The 19944-nt window shown below is 45.4% G+C and overlaps 1 protein-coding gene across 2 annotated transcripts; it reads left to right on the forward strand.

The window, feature by feature from the left end:
* The first annotated feature begins 10181 nt into the window (after positions 1–10181).
* GDPD3 (glycerophosphodiester phosphodiesterase domain containing 3) lies at positions 10182–18824 on the forward strand. 2 transcript variants are annotated; one of them, XM_063301322.1, is made up of 10 exons: positions 10182–10682; positions 10993–11035; positions 11128–11263; positions 11988–12033; positions 12139–12260; positions 13427–13516; positions 15360–15493; positions 16976–17035; positions 17360–17411; positions 18394–18824. In XM_063301322.1, exons 1-10 carry the CDS (start codon positions 10544–10546, stop codon positions 18526–18528), a joined length of 957 nt encoding a protein of 318 aa, XP_063157392.1. In that variant the 5' UTR covers positions 10182–10543; the 3' UTR covers positions 18529–18824. The 2 variants fall into 2 exon arrangements, with proteins under 2 accessions (XP_063157392.1, XP_063157393.1); XM_063301323.1 differs by having other exon boundaries at positions 12142–12260.
* The last annotated feature ends 1120 nt before the right edge of the window (positions 18825–19944 follow it).

Here is a 19944-nt window from a genome sequence, read left to right on the forward strand (position 1 = left end):
ATTAGGGATGTGCAAAACTCACCGATCTGGGGAGAACTGAACGTTCCAGAGAACCCCAGAATGTTCCATTTCCCCTCTGAACCTCACCATATTCCTCCCCAATGATGCAGCTCCAGAGGTGGTTTGGTCCGCTAAACCTTCAGTGGCTTTGCACATCCCTACTCCATAGTTTGCTGGATCTTGCCTTCCCTCTTTTTAGAGACAGAGACAAGAGAACATTTGCTTTCATTCAGTCATTTCGCACTTCACCCAGTTCTCTAGAATTTCTCCGAGATAATACATACAGTAAGAGTTTGGCCAGACTATCAGCTAGTTCCTTCAGCACTCTAGAATGCAGTTCATCTAATCCTGGAGATCTACTGTAAACTAATTCAAAGTAAAAAAATAATAATCCTGGGGTCATGTTTCTAGTAATCTCAAGCTTCAATTCCTTTCACAATTTCCAGGGGAATACAGGATGGTTGTGCTGGGTCAGGGAATTAAGGGTAAACACAGGCCCCACAGTTGTTAGGCAACTGCATTTGTGCATCCAAACGCTTTCTTATCATCCCCACAGGCTTACTAATCCAGGTAAGGAGAAGCATCGTCAAAGAGGGACAGCAGCAAGGGGAGATGAGAACCAGAAAGGGGCTGGAGAAAATTAGTGCAGATGGAGTGGGATAGATGTGCAGATGTAAAAATAGTAAATGTTTACAAGAAGTGTAGTAATGCCTCTTGGGAAAGGGAGCATGGTGAAGTAGATGGAAGGAGCAACAATAGCAGCAGAAAAGGCAACTGGTTGATTGAAAAGATGACAACAAGAACCTATTCAGAGCTGTTTATCAGAGGAGAACAATCTATATACCGCTAAAACTCTTGTGTCTGTCTGTGCTTTGTAACCTTTAACTGGGTGAAACAGTGCGTCACAGGCCAACAATTTTGGAACCAAGGTACCTCAAATAACTTACAGAATGTGTCCAAAATCCAGGACCCATGACACCCATGGAATAGAATTTTTTCAAATTTTATAAAACATTTTATGACATAAAAATTACCATAAAACATTTTATGACATAATACAAAATGTCATAAAACATTTCCTGCAGTCAACTCCTGATGTTTGACTGTGCTATACAGTTCAACAATGGCTACTTTCAAGGCAGATACAGCTCTCCCTGAATTTTCAAGAACTATTCCAGGACACTAGAAGCTCTGCCATTGTTGAAGGCATTGAGGAATCTGGTAAGGAAATATCTCTGAAATGATGGCCCAATTGGTCAGGGGTTGTCTAGTATTTTCTTAAGACTCATCCAGGTGTCCTGCTTGCCATGGCATAAACATGCCCCATTGTTTGTAGAGGACATGCCCTCATGGTGTTTCTTCATCCCTGAAGCAACCTGAAGTCAGCTTTAGGTGTTCCAGTGTCAAAGTAGTGTTTTCCCTCTTATCCTGGCAGAAAATTTCTCCAGTGGACAACCTAGGTTGCAAGGAGGGAGAGGAGCCTTGGGATGACACAGTCAAGGTCAGCAATCTGGTTGGTTCCAATTGGTCCAACAGGTCTGCTGTGGGATCACTCCATCCAATCATTGGCTACTGAGCCTTCATGAACATCTGGTTTTGGTTACAAGAGAGACAGAATACCTCACTTGTACAGCCTATTCCTTTTTTGGGGGGAGTTGGACATGGGAATATCTCATGGACGACCAAATGCCAGTCTTCAAGGATATCAATATTCCCATTGGTGAACAAAACATAACCTAAAAACTATTTCAAATCAGCTTTCTCAATAACTCAGACAGATTTGGGGGGGGGGGTTACATCGGTATATCACCTTTATTTTTCTGACAAGATTGTCAATCTCCCATCAGATCAATACTTCTATGAAATATTTTATAGATGCTGCCAAGTCGAAGTTGTCTGAGTTACTACAAGTTGGCATTTTGATTTCTGATTCCAACCTGCAGCAGTCTGATGACCTCTAGAAACATCCATGAAAGTATTTTATAGGATTATCAATCTCCTGGGTGTCATGTTCGCCGTTTCAATGTGTTTCATACATCGTAACGTTTCGCATGTCATTAGCTGGATGCGTGTTTCATCTTTGACGGGAGGATGAGAGGGGTTTATCTCTTGGCTGTGATTTTGGAATGTATTTGAGTTATCTCCTGTGTTCAAGGTTACTTTCCCAGGCTAGCAGTTCTGACGGTTGCCAGCACCTGGGACAGGCGGTTCTGCTGGTAGGGAGGCGGGGTATGTTTGCAACGAGGGTTTTAAGTTTGTATTTGGCGCGCTTTTGCTCATTCTCAGCTTTCTCTGTATTTGTCCTAAGTTCCCTAATAAATCAGATTTCATTTAGCAACCTCTTGTGAGTCTGAGTATTTGGGTTGGGCAACCATTACATAAAGCTGAGAATCTTAAAATCAAAATTCCGCTGGCCCCTTTCCAGGAGAAGGCAAGTTTGTCTGACCCTGTGAGGGAGAGTGCCAGCGATGACTGAACCTGATATCATGCTACTGGAAAGTGGGGAGTCGAGTGAAGGGGAACCGGACTCGACCGTGATGCGCCCCGACAGACCTCCCCAACTGGGGGAGCTCTCAGCGATCCTGGAAGAGGCGAGTTCTGGGTCGGAGGGCGAAGCCGGAGGCATGAAAACCGCGCTGGAAACTACCGTAACCACCCCGGGTGAACTGGTCACCTGGGATGAAACTCGGGGGGATGTCTCGGTCATGGGGGGCCCATCCTAGAGACAGAGGTACCCGCTGTCCCCTACAGTGATCCAGGTGCAGCCGAAAGAGGGTTCTCCCACTCTGGACCGTATCCGGGTCTTAGAGTCAAAAATGGACTCGTTGGAAACGATCCTGAAACAGATGAGTCTGGACCTGAGTTCGCTGAAGGAAACACGGGAAGGGTCAAGCCAACGGCATTCGACTCCTTCGTCCCATGGGCAGTCCCTGGAGCGGAGAAGGGCAGCACGTCCGCGGGAAGGGGAACCGGCTGTCCGAGTGGAATTAGCATCGCCGCCCATACAGTCGCCACCAGCTCCCAAGCGGCGGCCGGCCAGAGAAGTAGAACCCACCGAACCCTCGGTGGGAGGGCGCAGCCCGTCGGCGGGTGGGTTGAGGGACTTCCCCGTCAAATTCGATGGGGATCCGACAAAACTCTCATTTTTCCTAACAAATGCCAAGGCATACATGGAGGAGTGGGGGTCGCTTTTTCGTTTGGAAAAAGCTAAGATCATCACCATTGCTACCAAGCTGAAAGGGAGGGCGGCAGACAGGTATGTACAGATGTGCCAGTTGGAAGCGCCCGAACTGGAGAAATTCAACGAGTTCCTCTGGGCTCTAAGGCAGCACTTTGAGGATCCCTTGGCGAAAGAGAGGGCGAAGCGTGCCCTGAAGGAACTCAAGCAAGGGTCGAGATCCGTGGCTGATTACGCGCTGGAGTTTAAGGCGCTGTTAGGAAAGGTGGATGACTGGTCTCAAGCCACTATCATCGAGCTGTTCAAGGATGGCCTGAATACAGAGGTGCTGCGCTGGTCCTTAGGACGGGACGACCCGTACACTTTGTACGAGTGGATCCAGCTCGCGGGGAGGGCTGAACACGCACATGAGGTATTCGCCCAGCGGAGGACAGCGAAGTCGGGGTGAGAGGTGAAACCCAGTCGCCCGCCGAGCACCGGGGGACGACCCGGGCAAAGATCCTGGGAAGAGGAGAGAGAGAGGCGGTATGCGAAGGGACAGTGTCTGCGATGTGGTAAGGAGGGGCATCGAGCGGCGGCGTGCCCAAAGGCGAAGGGTGAGGAACGACCAGGGAAGACGACGGCGAAGTCCCCTTCCCTGCCGAGGAAACTGAAAGCCGCGGTGGCCGAAAGTGAGGGAGACAGCATGCCGTTCTACGAAGACGAGGGGGAGCCGGAATTATTGCAGCCGGCGGGAAATGGCAGCCACCTGCTTTAAAGGGCGCCGCAGGGCAGGTGGTAGAAGAAGGGCGCGAGCCTACCTCGGTGAGTGGCAGTTACCGCATTCTCACGGTGAAGTTAAAGTTGGGCTCCCGATCCAAGACCATAGAAGTGTGGGCTATGATTGATTCGGGGTGTTCCAGGTGTTTGATGCACCCCAATGTGGTAGCGGCCCTGGAGCTACCCACATTCCCCTTGCAACGACCCATCGCCTTTATGCAGTTGGATGGGTCCATGGCAGGTGGCAAACCGGTCACCCATTTTACGGGACTGGTGGCTTTACAGCTGGGCAGCCATCGGGAAGGGTTGTCATTTGTGGTGGCTCCGGTGGGGGGTCCCTTGGTGGTTTTGGGAGTGCCCTGGTTGGTCCAGCAAAATCCCCAAATAAACTGGGTTTATCGGACTATCACCTTTAAGGACGGATTTTATCAAGCACCAGAGGGGAGGGATACCCCAGAGGAGGTGGGGGGGGGTAGCGGCAGCTGCGACTCTGCATTGCCCGGCCCCTCCTCTGGAGGGCCTGCCGGTGGACTACCAGATGTTTGCTGATGTGTTTGGAGAAAAGGAAGCGGATCAACTGCCCCCTCATCGGAAAACGGACTGTGCCATTGAGCTGGTGCCCAAAACTCAATTACCTAAGCCAAAAATCTACTCCATGACGCAAAAGGAATTAACTTTGCTTAGGGACTTTGTGGACAAAAACTTGGCTCGTGGGTTTATCGAGCCAGCTAACTCACCGGTGGGGGCACTGGTCCTCTTTCGCCCAAAGAAGGATGGGACATTAAGACTCTGTACAGATTTCCGGGGGCTAAATGCAGTCTCAATTTCCAATAAATATCCTTTGCCTTTGATCAAAGACATGTTGTCTCATCTGGCCAAAGGAAAAATCTTCTCCAAACTTGATTTGAGAGAAGCCTATTACCGTGTACGAATCAAGGAAGGCGATGAGTGGAAAACGGCATTCAATTGCCCATTGGGTGCATTCCAGTATAAGGTTTTGCCTTTTGGTCTGGCTGGGGCCCCTGGGGTGTTTATGCAATTGATCAATGAGGTACTCCATGAACATCTGTTTAAAGGGGTATTGGTGTATTTGGATGATGTATTGATTTATACTGAAACTATGGAGAAACATGTATCTTTGGTTAAAAGGTGCTTTGCAAGCTCAGGAAAGCTGAATTGTATGCCAAACTGTCCAAATGTGCCTTTCACCAGACACAAATTGACTATCTGGGGTATAGAATTTCAGATAAGGGCATTGAAATGGATCCCGCCAAAGTCCAGGCTGTCGTAGATTGGGAAAGACCCCGCACCCGCAGGCAACTTCAAAGTTTCCTGGGGTTCAGCAATTACTACAGATTATTCATAAGGGGGTTCGCTGAAATTGCCTTGCCACTAACGGAATTACTTCGAACCAAAGGCCTGGGGGATACTCGAAGAGTAAAGAATCCAGGGGCGCTGCTGCGGTGGACGCCGGCTTGTCAAGCGGCGTTCGAGCAGCTAAAGGCGTCTTTTACCAAGGAGCCAATTTTACAACACCCTGACCCCTCTAAACCTTTTGTGGTTCAGGCTGATGCCTCCGATTATTCCATTGGGGCATTATTAATGCAAGCTGATGGGGCAGGGTGCCTCAAGCCATGTGCCTACCTGTCCCGCACGTTCTCTGAGATGGAGAGGCGTTGGCATGTGTGGGAGAAGGAGGCATTCGCAGTAAAAGCTGCGTTAGAATCTTGGCGGCATTTATTGGAGGGGGCGAATCACCCTTTCGAGGTGTGGACGGACCATAAGAACTTAGAAGCCCTCAGCACCCCCCGCAAATTGAGCCCAAAACAAGTCCGTTGGGCTCAGTTCTTCAATCGATTTAATTTTCAATTGAAGTTTATTCCGGGGAAAAAGAATTTCCTGGCTGACGCGTTGTCACGGCAACCCCAGGACTCTTGCGCAGTGCCAGAAGTGGTCAGCACTCTGTGGACAACGCCACAACTGTGTATGCAGGCTGTGACGCGCAGCCAAACGCGGGCGCAGCAGCCAACCGCTGCGGACTCCGGACCGCCGAGCGCTTTGTCAATTCCTTCCCAGTTGCAACAAAAGTTTCTAAAGGAGTTGAAAACTGATACTTGGCTGCTCACAAATAAAGACAATGTTACTTTTGACCGGGGTTTTGCTTGGAAATCTAACCGTCTCTATGTCCCTGAGAAGTTGCGAAAAGACGTGTTGCTCCGTGCACACGATGACAAGGTGGCGGGACACTTTGGGTTTGTAAAAACTTTGCACCTTGTTCGGCGGCAGTTCTGGTGGCCCACCCTGCGCAAAGATGTGAAGGAGTATGTTGCCTCCTGTTCTGTCTGCGCTATGTCAAAGCGCAAAGGAGGTAAACCTCAGGGACTCCTGCAACCTGTGGCTAGCCCAGCTTGCCCTTGGGATGAGATTTCCATGGACTTTATTGTAGAGTTACCACCTAGCCAGCGCAAAACAGTGATTTGGGTTGTCAAAGACTATTTCTCTAAACAAGCCCATTTCATCCCATGCGTGTCAGTTCCTTCTGCCCGCCAGTTGGCCCGCCTTTTCTTAGTACACGTGTACCGGCTACACGGATGTCCTTCTCGCTTGATTTCGGACAGGGGCACACAGTTCACCTCGCAATTTTGGCGGGCGTTCCTCAAACTTTTGGGAACTAAGCAAGCCCTGTCCACGGCGTGGCATCCACAGACAGACGGGGCCACAGAGGCTTTAAACTCTACGCTGGAGCAATACCTTCGGGCTTTTGTGAATTATCAGCAGGACAACTGGGTTGACCTCCTTCCTTTTGCTGAAGTTGCCTACAACAATGCAGTTCATCAAAGCACCGGTCAAACCCCATTTCGTATTGCACAGGGCAGGGACTTTGTGCCCATCCCAGATCTACCACAACCTTCGGGCGGGCCAACCTCGCCGGGAGATTGGTCGACACAACTAGCAGACTCTTGGCCGGTGATTCAAAAGGCATTGGCTGACGCCCAATCAGATTACAAACATTATGCTGATCAGAAACGTGCCCCTCATCCTGCTTTTCAAGTCGGTGACCTGGTCTATTTATCAACTAAGTTTATTAAGTCCTCGCAACTGTCAAAGAAGTTGGCACCTAGGTTTGTGGGTCCTTTCCCTATTACCACTCAAATTAACCCTGTGACTTTTAAACTTGACTTGCCACATAATCTTAAACGCTTACATCCTGTTTTTCATTGCAGCTTGCTCAAACCAAGTACTCGTTCTGACCGATGGCATGATCAACCTCCACCTCCAACCCCCATCATGATTGACAGTCAACAACACTTAGAAGTTAAAGAAATTTTAGATTCCAGACGCCTTCGCAATACGCTGCAATATTTAGTTCGTTGGAAGCATTTCCCTCATCCAGAATGGGTCGCTGCCTATGACGTGGCTTCTCCTGTCCTTGTTGCCCGCTTCCATTCTGCCTACCCCGCTAAACCGGGTCCCTAAGGTTGTTTTTGGGGAGGCGGTATGTCATGTTCACCGTTTCAATGTCTTTCATACATCGTAACGTTTCGCATGTCATTAGCTGGATGCGTGTTTCATCTTTGACGGGAGGATGAGAGGGGTTTATCTCTTGGCTGTGATTTTGGAATGTATTTGAATTATCTCCTGTGTTCAAGGTTACTTTCCCAGGCTAGCAGTTCTGACGGTTGCCAGCACCTGGGATGGGCGGTTCTGCTGGTAGGGAGGCGGGGTATGTTTGCAACGAGGGTTTTAAGTTTGTATTTGGCGCGCTTTTGCTCATTCTCAGCTTTCTCTGTATTTGTCCTAAGTTCCCTAATAAATCAGATTTCATTTAGCAACCTCTTGTGAGTCTGAGTATTTGGGTTGGGCAACCATTACACTGGGTGGCAATCCAAAGAAATAATACCATTCCAGGCTGTCCAGCCACAAGTTCAGGAGAGCAATTGGTGACTGATTTTCCTGTCAGCAGGTGATGCTGAGTGGGAGGGAAAAGGCAAAAGGGAAATCGCCAGAAACATTAATATTTTTTAAAAGATGTGCCAGTATCGTCTACATAGTTTTTACACCCACAGATCATATCCCTAAATGATCTCATCCAAGAGTTTCAAGTAGATAACAAAGCTGATCCTTGAGAAACTTTAGGCCTAGAAGATTTCATAAGGAGGAATCTAACCTAATCTTGAGAGAGAGTTCAGAACAGGGTTTCTCAGCCAAGGTTCCATGGATCCCTAGGGTTTCACAAGAGGTCACTGGGAGTTCCCTGGGAGATCACAATGTATTTAAAAAATTATTCCAAATTTGGGCAACTTCACAATATTTCACTTCATTTTCAGTTTAAGAACACTGTGAATGCATCTATACAGGCCTACACATGAAACAAATAGAACAATTTTGTAACTTCTGGCCTATATTCGAGCCTGGATGTGCAGGGGTTCCCCGAGGCCTGGAAAATATTTCAAGGGTTCCTCCAGGGTCAAAAGGCTGGTTCAGAAGAATGTAACTAATTACCAAAAGCAGCCTTCCCCAAACTGACACCCTGCAGACAAGACCTGCTCCATTTTCAAGGCAGTATGACAGCTCGCTGGCTACAATGAGTTATATGTCAATGTGTCTGAGAGGTGTCAGGTTAGAGAAACTGGTCAGTGGTATGCACAGCTCCCTGGTGAAGGCCACGTGTTGGTGCTCTGTGGGTGGACTTATTCATTCAGAGAACCCTACCAAACGCTATGAAGTGATTTGAGTGCCAAAGCCCTTTTGGTTCTATCAGCCTGTTTGTGTTTCAGTAGTCCTTACTTATTGTGATCTATTATTTTTAACTTGATTGGTGCTTTTTAAATCTGATTTTATATCATTTTCTGGCTATTTATCTTTTTGCAAATAACTATTGAAAGAGGGTACATATTTTCCATTTATTTAGCTTTGTCATTTATATCTTGCCTACCTACTCGTATAGGTAAATATAACATAGAAAGAAACAAGGACAATTAAAAAAGTATCTGCCCACAAACTAGTACTGGAACAGATAAAAATAATCAGCTTCAGAAAATACCTGAAGTATCCAGCCACAGGTCACTGTAGCATCTTCTTCTTCCAAAAATTGCTTGTTGAAGGCTGGTCTATTTTTATCATGGCCAGGAAGGTTCTAAGAAAAGGTAACAAGATGCCATATTCATCCCATCCACCCTCCCACAGCAAAGATATATAAAGTGATTTGTACTATGATAAAGTGTGTTATCATAGTAGTTCTCAGCTAAGGTATGAGTCTGACAGGTGGGACTTCCTCACAACTCATTTTAAGTGTTATCCACCCATCCTTAGGATGACAGAAAAATATACCAGCATAAAATATGCTGTTCCACTGCCAATCCTTTTCCCTGTGTGTGCGTGTGCGCGCATGCGTGTGTATTCTGTGACAGCACCACATCACCTGAAATGGCAGGAAATCTTAATGCATCCAGCATTCTCTGAGTGAGCCACACAGAACTAAGGATTCTCAGGACCAGGTTCTGTTGTGCAGGATTTCCCTCGGAGCACAGGTATAGCCTTCCTTCTGAAGAGTGCTCAGCCCACATTTAAAAACAGCTTGACTCACTGACAAATGCTAAGGCTCACCCCAAACTCAGTGACCCATTACTCAAGATTACCCTTTGCCAAAGCCAGGACTCCAATGTCGCCTTCTGCCCAGACCAGCAGGGATCAGAAGGGAAGGGGCATGCCCACTCTAGCCTAAAGTATCTAAGAGGAACAGGGCCAACCACTTCCTCTAAGACAGTGTTTCTCAACCTTGGCAACTTTAAGATGTGTGGACTTCAGCTCCCAGAATTCCCCAGCCAGCCTGAATTCTGGGAGTTGAAGTCCACACATCTTAAAGTTGCCAAGGTTGAGAAACACTGCTCTATGGGCACACAGGTCAGCTCTCCTTTATTTATGTAGCTATAGAGACGGATGTGCTGGTTTGATAGGAAGCGTGCCTTCAGGAGGTCTCCAGGTATGTATGGTGATGAAGGAGACAGGCTTCCAGATCTGGAAGGGAAGTGTGGTCCTCAGGTGTAAAGCAGGAAGAACCAAGTAGTCCCACTGGTGGCTTGTTTTTCCTGCCAAGGAAATTGCTGCTTTTTCCCATGGGAGTGGCAAGAAGATAAAAGTATGCAGGGTGGCAGGAGGCTGGGAGTGGTCAAACTATGATTTTATTATTGTGTGTGCCAGTTTATGAGCATGTGACATATATTCATTAGGTGACAAACAGGTGCAAAGTGAAGTTGGGGAGGTCCTGGCAGCTAAGGGGAGGGTTAAGTTTCTGTCCTTTTTACTCCTACACACCTTTCTCTTCCTCCTTCAGTCCCTCAGAAATCTCACTATCTTGCTTACCTAACGCTTTCAGTGTTCACTGAACCAGGAATTCAGGAATCCCAATCAACCTGATTTCACCCACCAAATGTTGCCGGAGTCTACGCAGATGGCCTAATCCCTGCTTTTCTTCCTATGATCCCAATCCATGAGCACTCTTCAGTCCAGAGAATCCAGGTGTCCCAGCTCCTGACTGCTCCTCCCTGCCTTAACCTACCACACCTAGAATACTAACCAGCTGCCTCTACTTCCCCACGTGCCACGATGAGCTACCACTTACTCTTTGGGCTACCTGCCTTCGGAATCTACGCACTAGCATCTTATTATTTTCGGAAGAAGCCACATCTCCTTCACAAACCACGCAAGTTTCCTGTTCGATGCTTGCACGTCTCGCACAGGGGTGGTAAGTTCTGCTGTGTAAATTGGACACTGGGTGGAGGGTGCTTTCAGAGTCTGAAGGGGTCAGGATATGCACTGCAGCTGCAAGTCAAGGGTGAATGAGGGAAACGGGGAGGAAGAAATCAGTCCTGAGATTCCTGCCTCCAGTTCTCCTGATAAATGGGATGTTTGTGGGTGAGATGTCTGCATTTCTTTCTGCTCTAGTTTTGAGACTTGTAATGCCACATTCCTAAAACTCAGAACAGAAGTACTCGAAGTTCCTGGGAGGGAGAGTGAATAAGAGCAACCTTTTCAGAATCTGATTCCCTTTCCAGGTGCTGGAGACCAGATTGAAAACACTTTGGGAGCCTTTAAAAAGTGAGTGATGCCATCTCCACTTTACCTCAACTTACCCTTGTTGTGCACTAATCCTACCCTTCAACCTCTTGCCAATCTTTGCATCTTCCCAGTGCAGTGAACCAGGGGACAAACCTGCTTGAACTTGACTGCCACATAACCAAAGATGGGGTTGTGGTTGTGTCCCACGATGATAATCTCAAACGCGAGACAGGACACAACATTGATATCAGTCTCACAGAATATAAGGTGAGCACCTACAGATCCTTGCTCTCAACCCGCCCTGCCCTTTTTGTATTATTCAATTCCATCCTGTGACAGATTTTAAGGCAATGTAAGTGACGTTCCTAGGCTGTCTCCCATTATTAATTCATTAGAGTCATATCCTGCCTTTCCTCCAGAAATTCAAGGTGAAATAGGTAACATCCTCCATTTTAAACATTTTTTAAAAATCCCATTGAGGTAGGTTGAGTGGAGAGTGTGTGATTGGTCCCAAGTCACCTAGTGAACTTTATGGCTGAGGGGGGATTTATATTTAAGTTGGGGGCAAGTGATGAAAGCACCATTGTGCCATCACAACACAAGCTTTGCTTCTTTCGCATGTGCAACACGACTGTTCATATGCATAACAAAAGGAGTGAAGCTTGGGTCACAACAGAATGCTGCTGCTTTTGTCACTTCGATGGAAGTGTTGATCCTGCAGATGGCTCTGACTTGGACCTCCCCAGCCCTACTTCCACATTCTAACCACTACACCACATTGGCTTTACACACTCACCAGAAGCAAGAGGACTGCACCGTAGGCTTCCATGCTATTCCCTTGGAACAATGGCTCTAGCTCTGTGCTTGCATTCCCTCTCCCAGAACATCCAGAAGACCTCACCCTAATTCCCTCCACCCAACACACATGCCAATCTTAAATCTCTCACAAAATCCTCTCTTGATTCCTACTCTTACTGGTTGTGTCCCATAGGATTTGCCACCGTATAAGTCTTGTCTGGCGGTGACCTTTTCCCCAGGTGAGTAGGACTAAGAGTTGCTCTGGGGTAGAAAGACAGGCAAGACGGGTTGCTCTGCGAAAAATACTCACTTCTTTTGAGCTGCCCTCAACCTACCCTTCCTAACAGGCAGCTACTCCCATGGCAGTGATCACCGGATTCCACGTTTGGAAGAGGTTTTTGAGCAATTCCCTGAAGTCCCTGTTAATATTGAAATTAAACAGGATAATGATGAGCTCATTAATAAGGTAAGAAACCCAACCAAGCTGTTCAAATGTCTTTCCTGTCCAACATCTCATCACTGTTTTGCATGAAGCATAGATTTTTGCCAGCCTCCCCTTCAGTGTTCCATCCCCAACATCAATCTTGCCTGATCAGGGGCAGAAACTCTGCATCATCTCTTGCAGTTGATTCTGCTCACCTGGCCACAATTATAATTCTTCTTCTCTATACACATCTCTATATTCACTTTTATACTCATAAACAGGAGTCTTTCGGCATCATTAGATGCATGAAGCTACATTCTTTACCAAAACAGTCTTTCCCATACACAGGAACATATTCCACTTGAAAACCTTTTATCGCTTAAGATACAAGACACTTGGTATTTTTGTAGTAGACAGATATGGATTTTTTGCCATCTTTTCTTTCATTCCTATAATTTAGTCACAGTCACAAGAATATAGAATGTCTAGGAAGATACTGACCTCCTGAATCTCATTCCACTTCTGGAGTTAACACTTTCATTGTTCAAATCCATTGGGAAAACTGGATTCATCACTTTCCAAAAAAAAATCTATACTTGCTACAAGAATGAAGTTTCAACTGGATTTTAAAATGTATCTGGGATTCTACATAAAGAGAGCAGGCAATCAGGGAAGGAGATAAGTTATCCAGGGCTTACAAATTTTCAGGACATACTCAGATCTTCTCCCAAACAATATTGAATTTAGAGCAGGAGTTGGTAATCTTTTCATGGGGAAGGAGGGAGAACCGTTGCTGTATAATGCTTTCAATTTGCAAGGACCAGAGGAATACCACAGGGCAGTGCTGAGGTCATCAGAACAAACAGGGTCACAATTTTTGTGTCCTTTTGACCATACAACTACTTTTTCGTAGTATGAACTTGGGAGCATCAGAGACAGTAGAAGAACACAGAGAGCTGTAATTAGCTTGAGGTCTTCAAGTTGGCCATCCCTGTGCCTAGAGTATAGGTAGCCACACACAGTACTGGCTGGTGGATCAGAGGCCCTACATCCCATCACATAATCATGTCACTGTTCACATCACAGGTGTTAGAAGAAGCTGAATGTCTATAGAGCAACACAATATGGAAAGAGTATATGAGTACATAAACCTACCTTTAGCCAAATCAGTACTTATTTGCTTATTCTGCTTTCTGCCCATGAACAAGGTAGCAGATCTTGTCCGGAAATACCATCGCTCCCACATCAGCATCTGGGCCTCCTTTGAAAGTCACGTACTAAAAAAATGCCGGAAAGCTGTACGTATTAAATGTCGTCTTCTCCGCTTTCATATTTTGTTTATAAACCTTTTGCTCAGGCTTCAGACTGCATAAAAATTTGTGGGCTTTTAGATCCTTCGGACAGCAATAAATAAAGTATCCCTTAATAACACATTACAGCAGGGTTTCTCAGCCAGGATTCTGTGGAACCCTCGGGTTCCACAAGAGGTCACTAGGGATTCCCTGGGAGATCTCGATTTATTTTAAAATTATTTCAAATTTGGGCAATGTCACATTAAAGAAGTTTCATTCTTTATTTTTAGTTTAAGAACACTGTTAATGCATATATACAGCCCTACACATGAAACAAATATAATATCAATCAATCTTTATTATTACGGTCACAGATCAGAATTACAAATAAAAAAAGTACATTGAAATGCGTTGAAATACATTAAAAATACATTAAATGAAATGAACAAAGCATGATAATATATTTACAAATTGATAGAATCGTCAAAGGACAGTTGAGGTCTGCCTAATTTGCAGACAGTATAGCAAAATTTAGCTACGTTCAGGGAAACTAAGTCATTCTGATCAGATAGCAACAACTGAACATAAAAAAGATCAGAATTTCCTGAATATTTTATCAAATGAGTTATTAAATGGGTTCGTGAATCCTTATAGAGAATACAGTATAGCAGGACATGTACTATAGTTTCAATAGCCCCTTGTCCACAAGGGCACAATCTCAACTCATACAGGACTTTTATGTAGTGGTCCTCCAGAACTGCTGTGGGAAGCACATTACAGCGTGCCAGAGTGAGTGCCCTCTGAAATTTGGAGACAGTTATATGATGTAGGTATCTCGCTGGCTTATAAGAAAAGGCTTGATCGCCCCAAAAAACACTCTTAGGCAAAGCTGACTGGTCCTGCTGAAAAATGAATATAATAATTTTGAAACTTGTGGCCTATATTTGAGCCTGAATGTGCAGGGGTTCCCCAAGGCCTGAAAAATAGAGCTCCTCCAGGATCAAAAAGTTGAGAAAGGCTACATTAGAGCATGGTCAAAAGTTACCTTCCTTCCTCCTTTCTCTTCTTAAGCTTTCTTTCTAGACAGGTTTGTTTCAGGCTTGTTACACTTGCTTTTTCCAAACCTGCATAAGCATTAATATTTTTTTAATTCATTCAATCATGTCCAATTCTCAGAGACTGCCTGGACAAGTCCCTGCAGTTTTCTTGGCAAGGTTTTCAGAAGTGGTTTGCCATTGCCTCCTTCCTAGGGCAGAGAGAGAGTGACTGGCCCAAGGGCACCCAGCTGGCTTTGTGCCCGAGGCAGGACTAGAACTCTCAGTCTCCTGGTTTCTAGCCTGGTGCCTTAACCACTACACTAAACTGGCTCTTACCATTATCTCACCATCAGATAAAAAGGTAAAGGTTTCCCTTGACGTAAAGTCCAGTCGAATCCGACTCTAGGGGGCGGTGCTCATCTCCGTTTCTAAGCCTTGGAGCCGGCGTTGTCATAGACACTTCCGGGTCATGTGGCCAGCATGACGACTCGGAACGCCGTTACCTTCCCGCCGAAGCGGTACCTATTGATCTACTCACATTTGCATGTTTTCGAACTGCTAGGTGAGCAGGAGCTGGGATTAACAACGGGAGCTCCCAAATCCACCAACCAAGATGGAAAGACTGCATTAAGCAGTCATGTTTTCCAAATCAGGGCAAGAATTGTGTTTTCCCTGAACCCTCCCCTTTGAGATTGGATGCTCAGCAATCTGGAAAACAGTCTGTAGGACCAAGTGCAGAATTCTTCCCAGCAATTAAGTCTAGGAATGACAAAACTTCATGCTGTCTAAAATACATGTTATTTATTTCCCAGAACAAAGACATGCCCTACATCTTCTCCATCAAGAGAGGCATCTTCATGCTTTTTCTCTGGTATCTTGGACTCCTACCATTCTTCCCTCTGAAAGAATCTTTCCTTGAGTTTGTGCTGCCCTCAATCATGAACAGGTGACAACCACTGCATGGGTGGAATTCAGGCAGAGAAATATATGGACTTAGAAATACGGTACTCTATGTAATGATCAGCGTCTGGAAATCAAGTGCCAAATTTGCTCTCCCCTTCAGATAGAGAGTAGTGTGTCAGCTTTGAAGAGAAACATTCCTGGCATTCTGTTCTGAGAAAAGGGAGGGTGTCTGGCCAACCTTTGCATCCACACCACGAAGAGGCCCTTTCTCCAGAACAAGGTGCTAACCAGCATCCAAGAATTCTCAACTTGAGGACAGCAGAGAAATGAGGCCTTGCCGACAATTTGTCTATCAGTCCCAATTAGCCGTGGCCAATACCGTAATCTCAAATCCTTTGCTCCAGCCTTGCTTGAGGATACAGCTCATGTTACAGGGCATGGTTATTTATGAGACAACTGCTCCTGCCCATCCAATAAGTTTTGATAGGGTTGGCATGTGCCAGGTCCCATCAATTAAGCAGTGTCATCCGATGGGACCCAAGCAATGTGCCTTTTCTATTGCTGTCTCCCCCCCATGGAACAGCGTTTCCCCCAAGATCCAGATGGCCCTGGCCCTGCCTGTCTTCTGAAAGGCTATGAAGACTGGCCTTTCCCCAGGCATTGGGTCAAGAGATTTTGGGAGTCCCTCTTGATCAACTGTTTCTGTGTGCAAGCTGCCTCTGGCACAGTATGTTTTACTACATTTTATTCTTTTGCCAGTTGCCATTTGTTGCGTTCCATTTTGTGCACCACCCCGAGCTGCATGTCAGGTTGGCGACTGTAGAGAATGTATGAATACCCCGTTCCCCCTCTTTCCAACCAGCTTTCTGCTTCCCCTTGCCACCCCCACAATCAGCAAACATTTCACTGAATGTCAACAGAGGAATATAGCTAAATAGGATCATTCATTCTGGAGGCAGTCTAACTCCAAATACCAATTGCTGTGGAGCAGAAGCAAGAGAGGACTGGCATCTGCATGCTCGTTTATAGGCTTTGTAAGAGGCATATTGTTGACTCTTTGGGAAGCAGGAAGTATTAAAAAGCAAAAAGCAAACCAAAAGAAAACAAGGCTTCAAGTGGAATTATTTGTATCTCTCTGATGTGCCGATATGTGGAAGGAATTCTGAAGAAAAATGGTACAGGCAAGGCATTCAGTTACATCGGATCTCACTGAATGGGTTCCCTCCCCCCCATAATGTGAGTAAGGTCTAAGTTAACTGGAAAGGATGAAGTTAAGCTCACCCTCCTCATATATTCTCCTTCATGTTCCCTAAAAGTTTAGTTGCAAAGAAAAACAGGGTCAGCGGGTAAGATTATTCTAGAAGTCTTGCATGTTGAAGGCGGGATGCATTTGCCTTCTATTTTGTGATTCATGGGTGCTTTGGAAAAAGTGTGGGATCCAATATTTTAGAGGAGGAACAGCAGGAAACAAGCAGTTCTCAGGAGCTTGTTAACTTTGCCACCTTTTTCTTTTGTTTAATCCTAGGACCTATTTTCCAGTGAAAAGGGGCAAATTTGGAGCACTACTGGCAAGTTTTACCACCAAGTGAGTGACGCTGAGCCAAGAATTAAGTCTTACTAAGTACTCCTTTCCTTCATCACCTCCCCCTTCCCTTTCCCAGCAGGAGGGCCCTTAATGAAATCCATAACCCAAACCAGCTGCTTCCCCACTATGACCTTCCAGACACAATAAATATCCCAAAAATGACCCCTCTCTCCCCAAGACAGACTATTGGGAATATCTTGATCTTTCTCATCCCTATTTTTTTTTTCTTTTTCTGCTGGGCTCTATAACAAACAGATAAGGTGGAGCTATGATTACACCTACACCTAAGCATTTCGCATTGCTATTTCTATCCTTTCCCAACAGGGTGGCAATGAAAAAAAAGCTGTTCAAACATCTGCAAGACAGAGGAATACAAGTATGTGGGGGAAAGCTGGGAAATCAGAATTTTGGGTGACGCTGTAGTCTCTACTGAGAATGATCAGGATTAAAGCCTGAGCTGGAAGTATTGCAAAAATATTGCCATTGACCTGGCTTCTAACAGTGGTGATAAATTTTGGTGGGGAATGTTTTAGCTTCTGGATGCTCAGTGTAGTATCCATGAATGTAGGATGTCCACAGAAATCTCCATGCCTTGCCTGATCATTTCTGTTTTTTTGAAGCTAGCATGCTACAAGCAAATTTGATTTCTCAAACATAATCTTCATTTCCAAGAAAGCAAATTTGTATTTTTGAACACTAATACTGTAAGAGGGGATGATGAAGAACCAACTCAATTTGCCACAATCATTTCTGTAAGAATGTCCATAACATATCATCAAAATTCCAAATGTGAATTTCAGTCCTAAAGTGTTGGGCACCCTGTTTTAATTGAAGACTGAGTTTGGTATTGCTAACTGCATAAAAGAGTTCACCCTTTACAAGTGGTGAAGTACTTGAATTAGGGACTTCCTGCCTCAAAGTCACACTCTACTCCAGTGTTTTTCAAACTTAGCAATTTTAAGATGTGTGGGCTTCAGCACCCAGAATTCCCCAGCATGCTGGCTGGGGGAGTTGAAGTCCACACATCTTAAAGTTGCCAAGTTTGAAAAACATTCCTCTACTCTTTTCTAGTTTCTCCTATGCCTGTGGAAACCATACTTTGCATGGTTTCTTTCAGGAAAGCAATCACAGTGACTTTTTCTGCAGCTTGTTGCCAAGACAGAGAGAGCAGCAGAAACAAAGATTTATGATTTTTCCCTTCAGCAACAAGATGCTCTGCTCATTGACTGCTGGGAAAATGCTGGGGAAATAATTGTATAAATAAGTGACAAAATAAACTTTTACAAAGGAAATCTGGTTTTTAGACAGTTTTCTGAAGATTCTACAATATGTTATTTCCTCTTCTGCTTCCTATTTAGACTCTTCTTTGGGTTTTGAATGAAGATAAAGATTTCGAAGAAGCCTTCGGCTATGGGGTCTCTGGAGTCATGACTGACTACCCAACCCGCCTTCGACAGTATCTTAATGCTCATCCACCACTTCCCAATGAATGAATTAGAATGTTACTTTAGAATTGGTGGTTGAAATTTTTGATGGGGAATGGAGAGAGAGAAGAAAGGAGATGGATGCAAAAGATAGGAAACTCAACGTCTATTTTACACACCGATACAGTAAGAGGACTTTGAAACAAATAAGCAATATTGTTACTAGTATGTGGCATTTTCAGTAACTGAGTAACACATTAGCAGGGGACTGAAGATATGTGAGGTCGTAGTTCCACTTCCAAACACAAAATCTGGCTACAGTCCTGCTTGTAGAGCTGTGACATTTTTTCAAGTTTCTGCCTTATCCTGAATATACAGCAAATATACAGATATACAGCAAAAAGACAGAGGAGGAGGACAATTCTGTCAATAAATCTCAGCAAAACAAATAAAAATAAAAAGCACCTGTAAAAGAATGGTCAACTTTATTTTTCTCTTGTGGTTAGTGTTCCCTTTGTAATAACAAAAGGGGACAGGTGGGATGATTTCAGGACCAAAAGTGGGTGAAACCAACATAGTCACCTCTTCGTTTCTTTCCTATTTAGCAACTTCTCGTCCTTCTCTCTTGAGGGCCAGTTATTGTTGTTAGAACCCCAGGGGTGTTCTGGATGGATGGGGAGTCAAGATGGTGGCCACACCCACACAACTGAAGCCCCACCCCTTTTACATGTATCATGTGTGCAATGCATATTAAAAGGGGCGGGGCTTTGATCACACAGTCATGGCCACGTTCTTGACTTGGCATGGCCCTGGAGTCACAAGATACCCATCCCTTACTAGGGGCTTTAGTTGCCAGGGAAGAACTTAATTCAGCATTAAGTTCCTGGAGGCATGTGACAGTCATCATGACAAACTTTACACCTCTCCCAGACTTGATCCCACTGCAGGCTGATGCCCGTCTCAAGAGCAGGTATGCAAATAAAGGGGTAAGTCCCACAAAGGGAGGATCAGCTGCAAGGGATCAGCGAGAAATGCCAACATTAAGAAATGCCACTGCTCAACACTGATTGTTTTACTAGGGCAGTCAAAGGTTTTAATGGAGGCCAGTGAAGGAAGTGAGAGATTGCCTGATTTCCATGCTATGAGATAAAGCAAAGGTGTGTGCTCTAAGAACAAGTGAATAAGTGGGTGGAGTTAAGCAAGTCTGACCTATGGCCTTACACTTATTTTCCTTTTCCTTCTGTGATTTTTGGCATCAACAGAGGATGCAAAAATATAAGAGGGCCAATGAGTTCTCCCAGATGATTAATCCGCACCCTTCCTGGGCACATTCCTGACCCTCTGAACTATTCCACGTATGGCTTCTGCTTAGTTTACCATCTCTGGAATCCTCCTAAAGCCAAAGTCTTGCTGGTGTTCAGTGCAGTGCAGGACTGATGCTGCAACGGCTTGAAAGAGGCATTGAAGCTTATATGATCTCTGCTA

This window comes from Candoia aspera, chromosome 4 (genome assembly GCF_035149785.1).
Source record: "Candoia aspera isolate rCanAsp1 chromosome 4, rCanAsp1.hap2, whole genome shotgun sequence".
Classification (NCBI taxonomy): Eukaryota; Metazoa; Chordata; class Lepidosauria; order Squamata; family Boidae; genus Candoia; species Candoia aspera.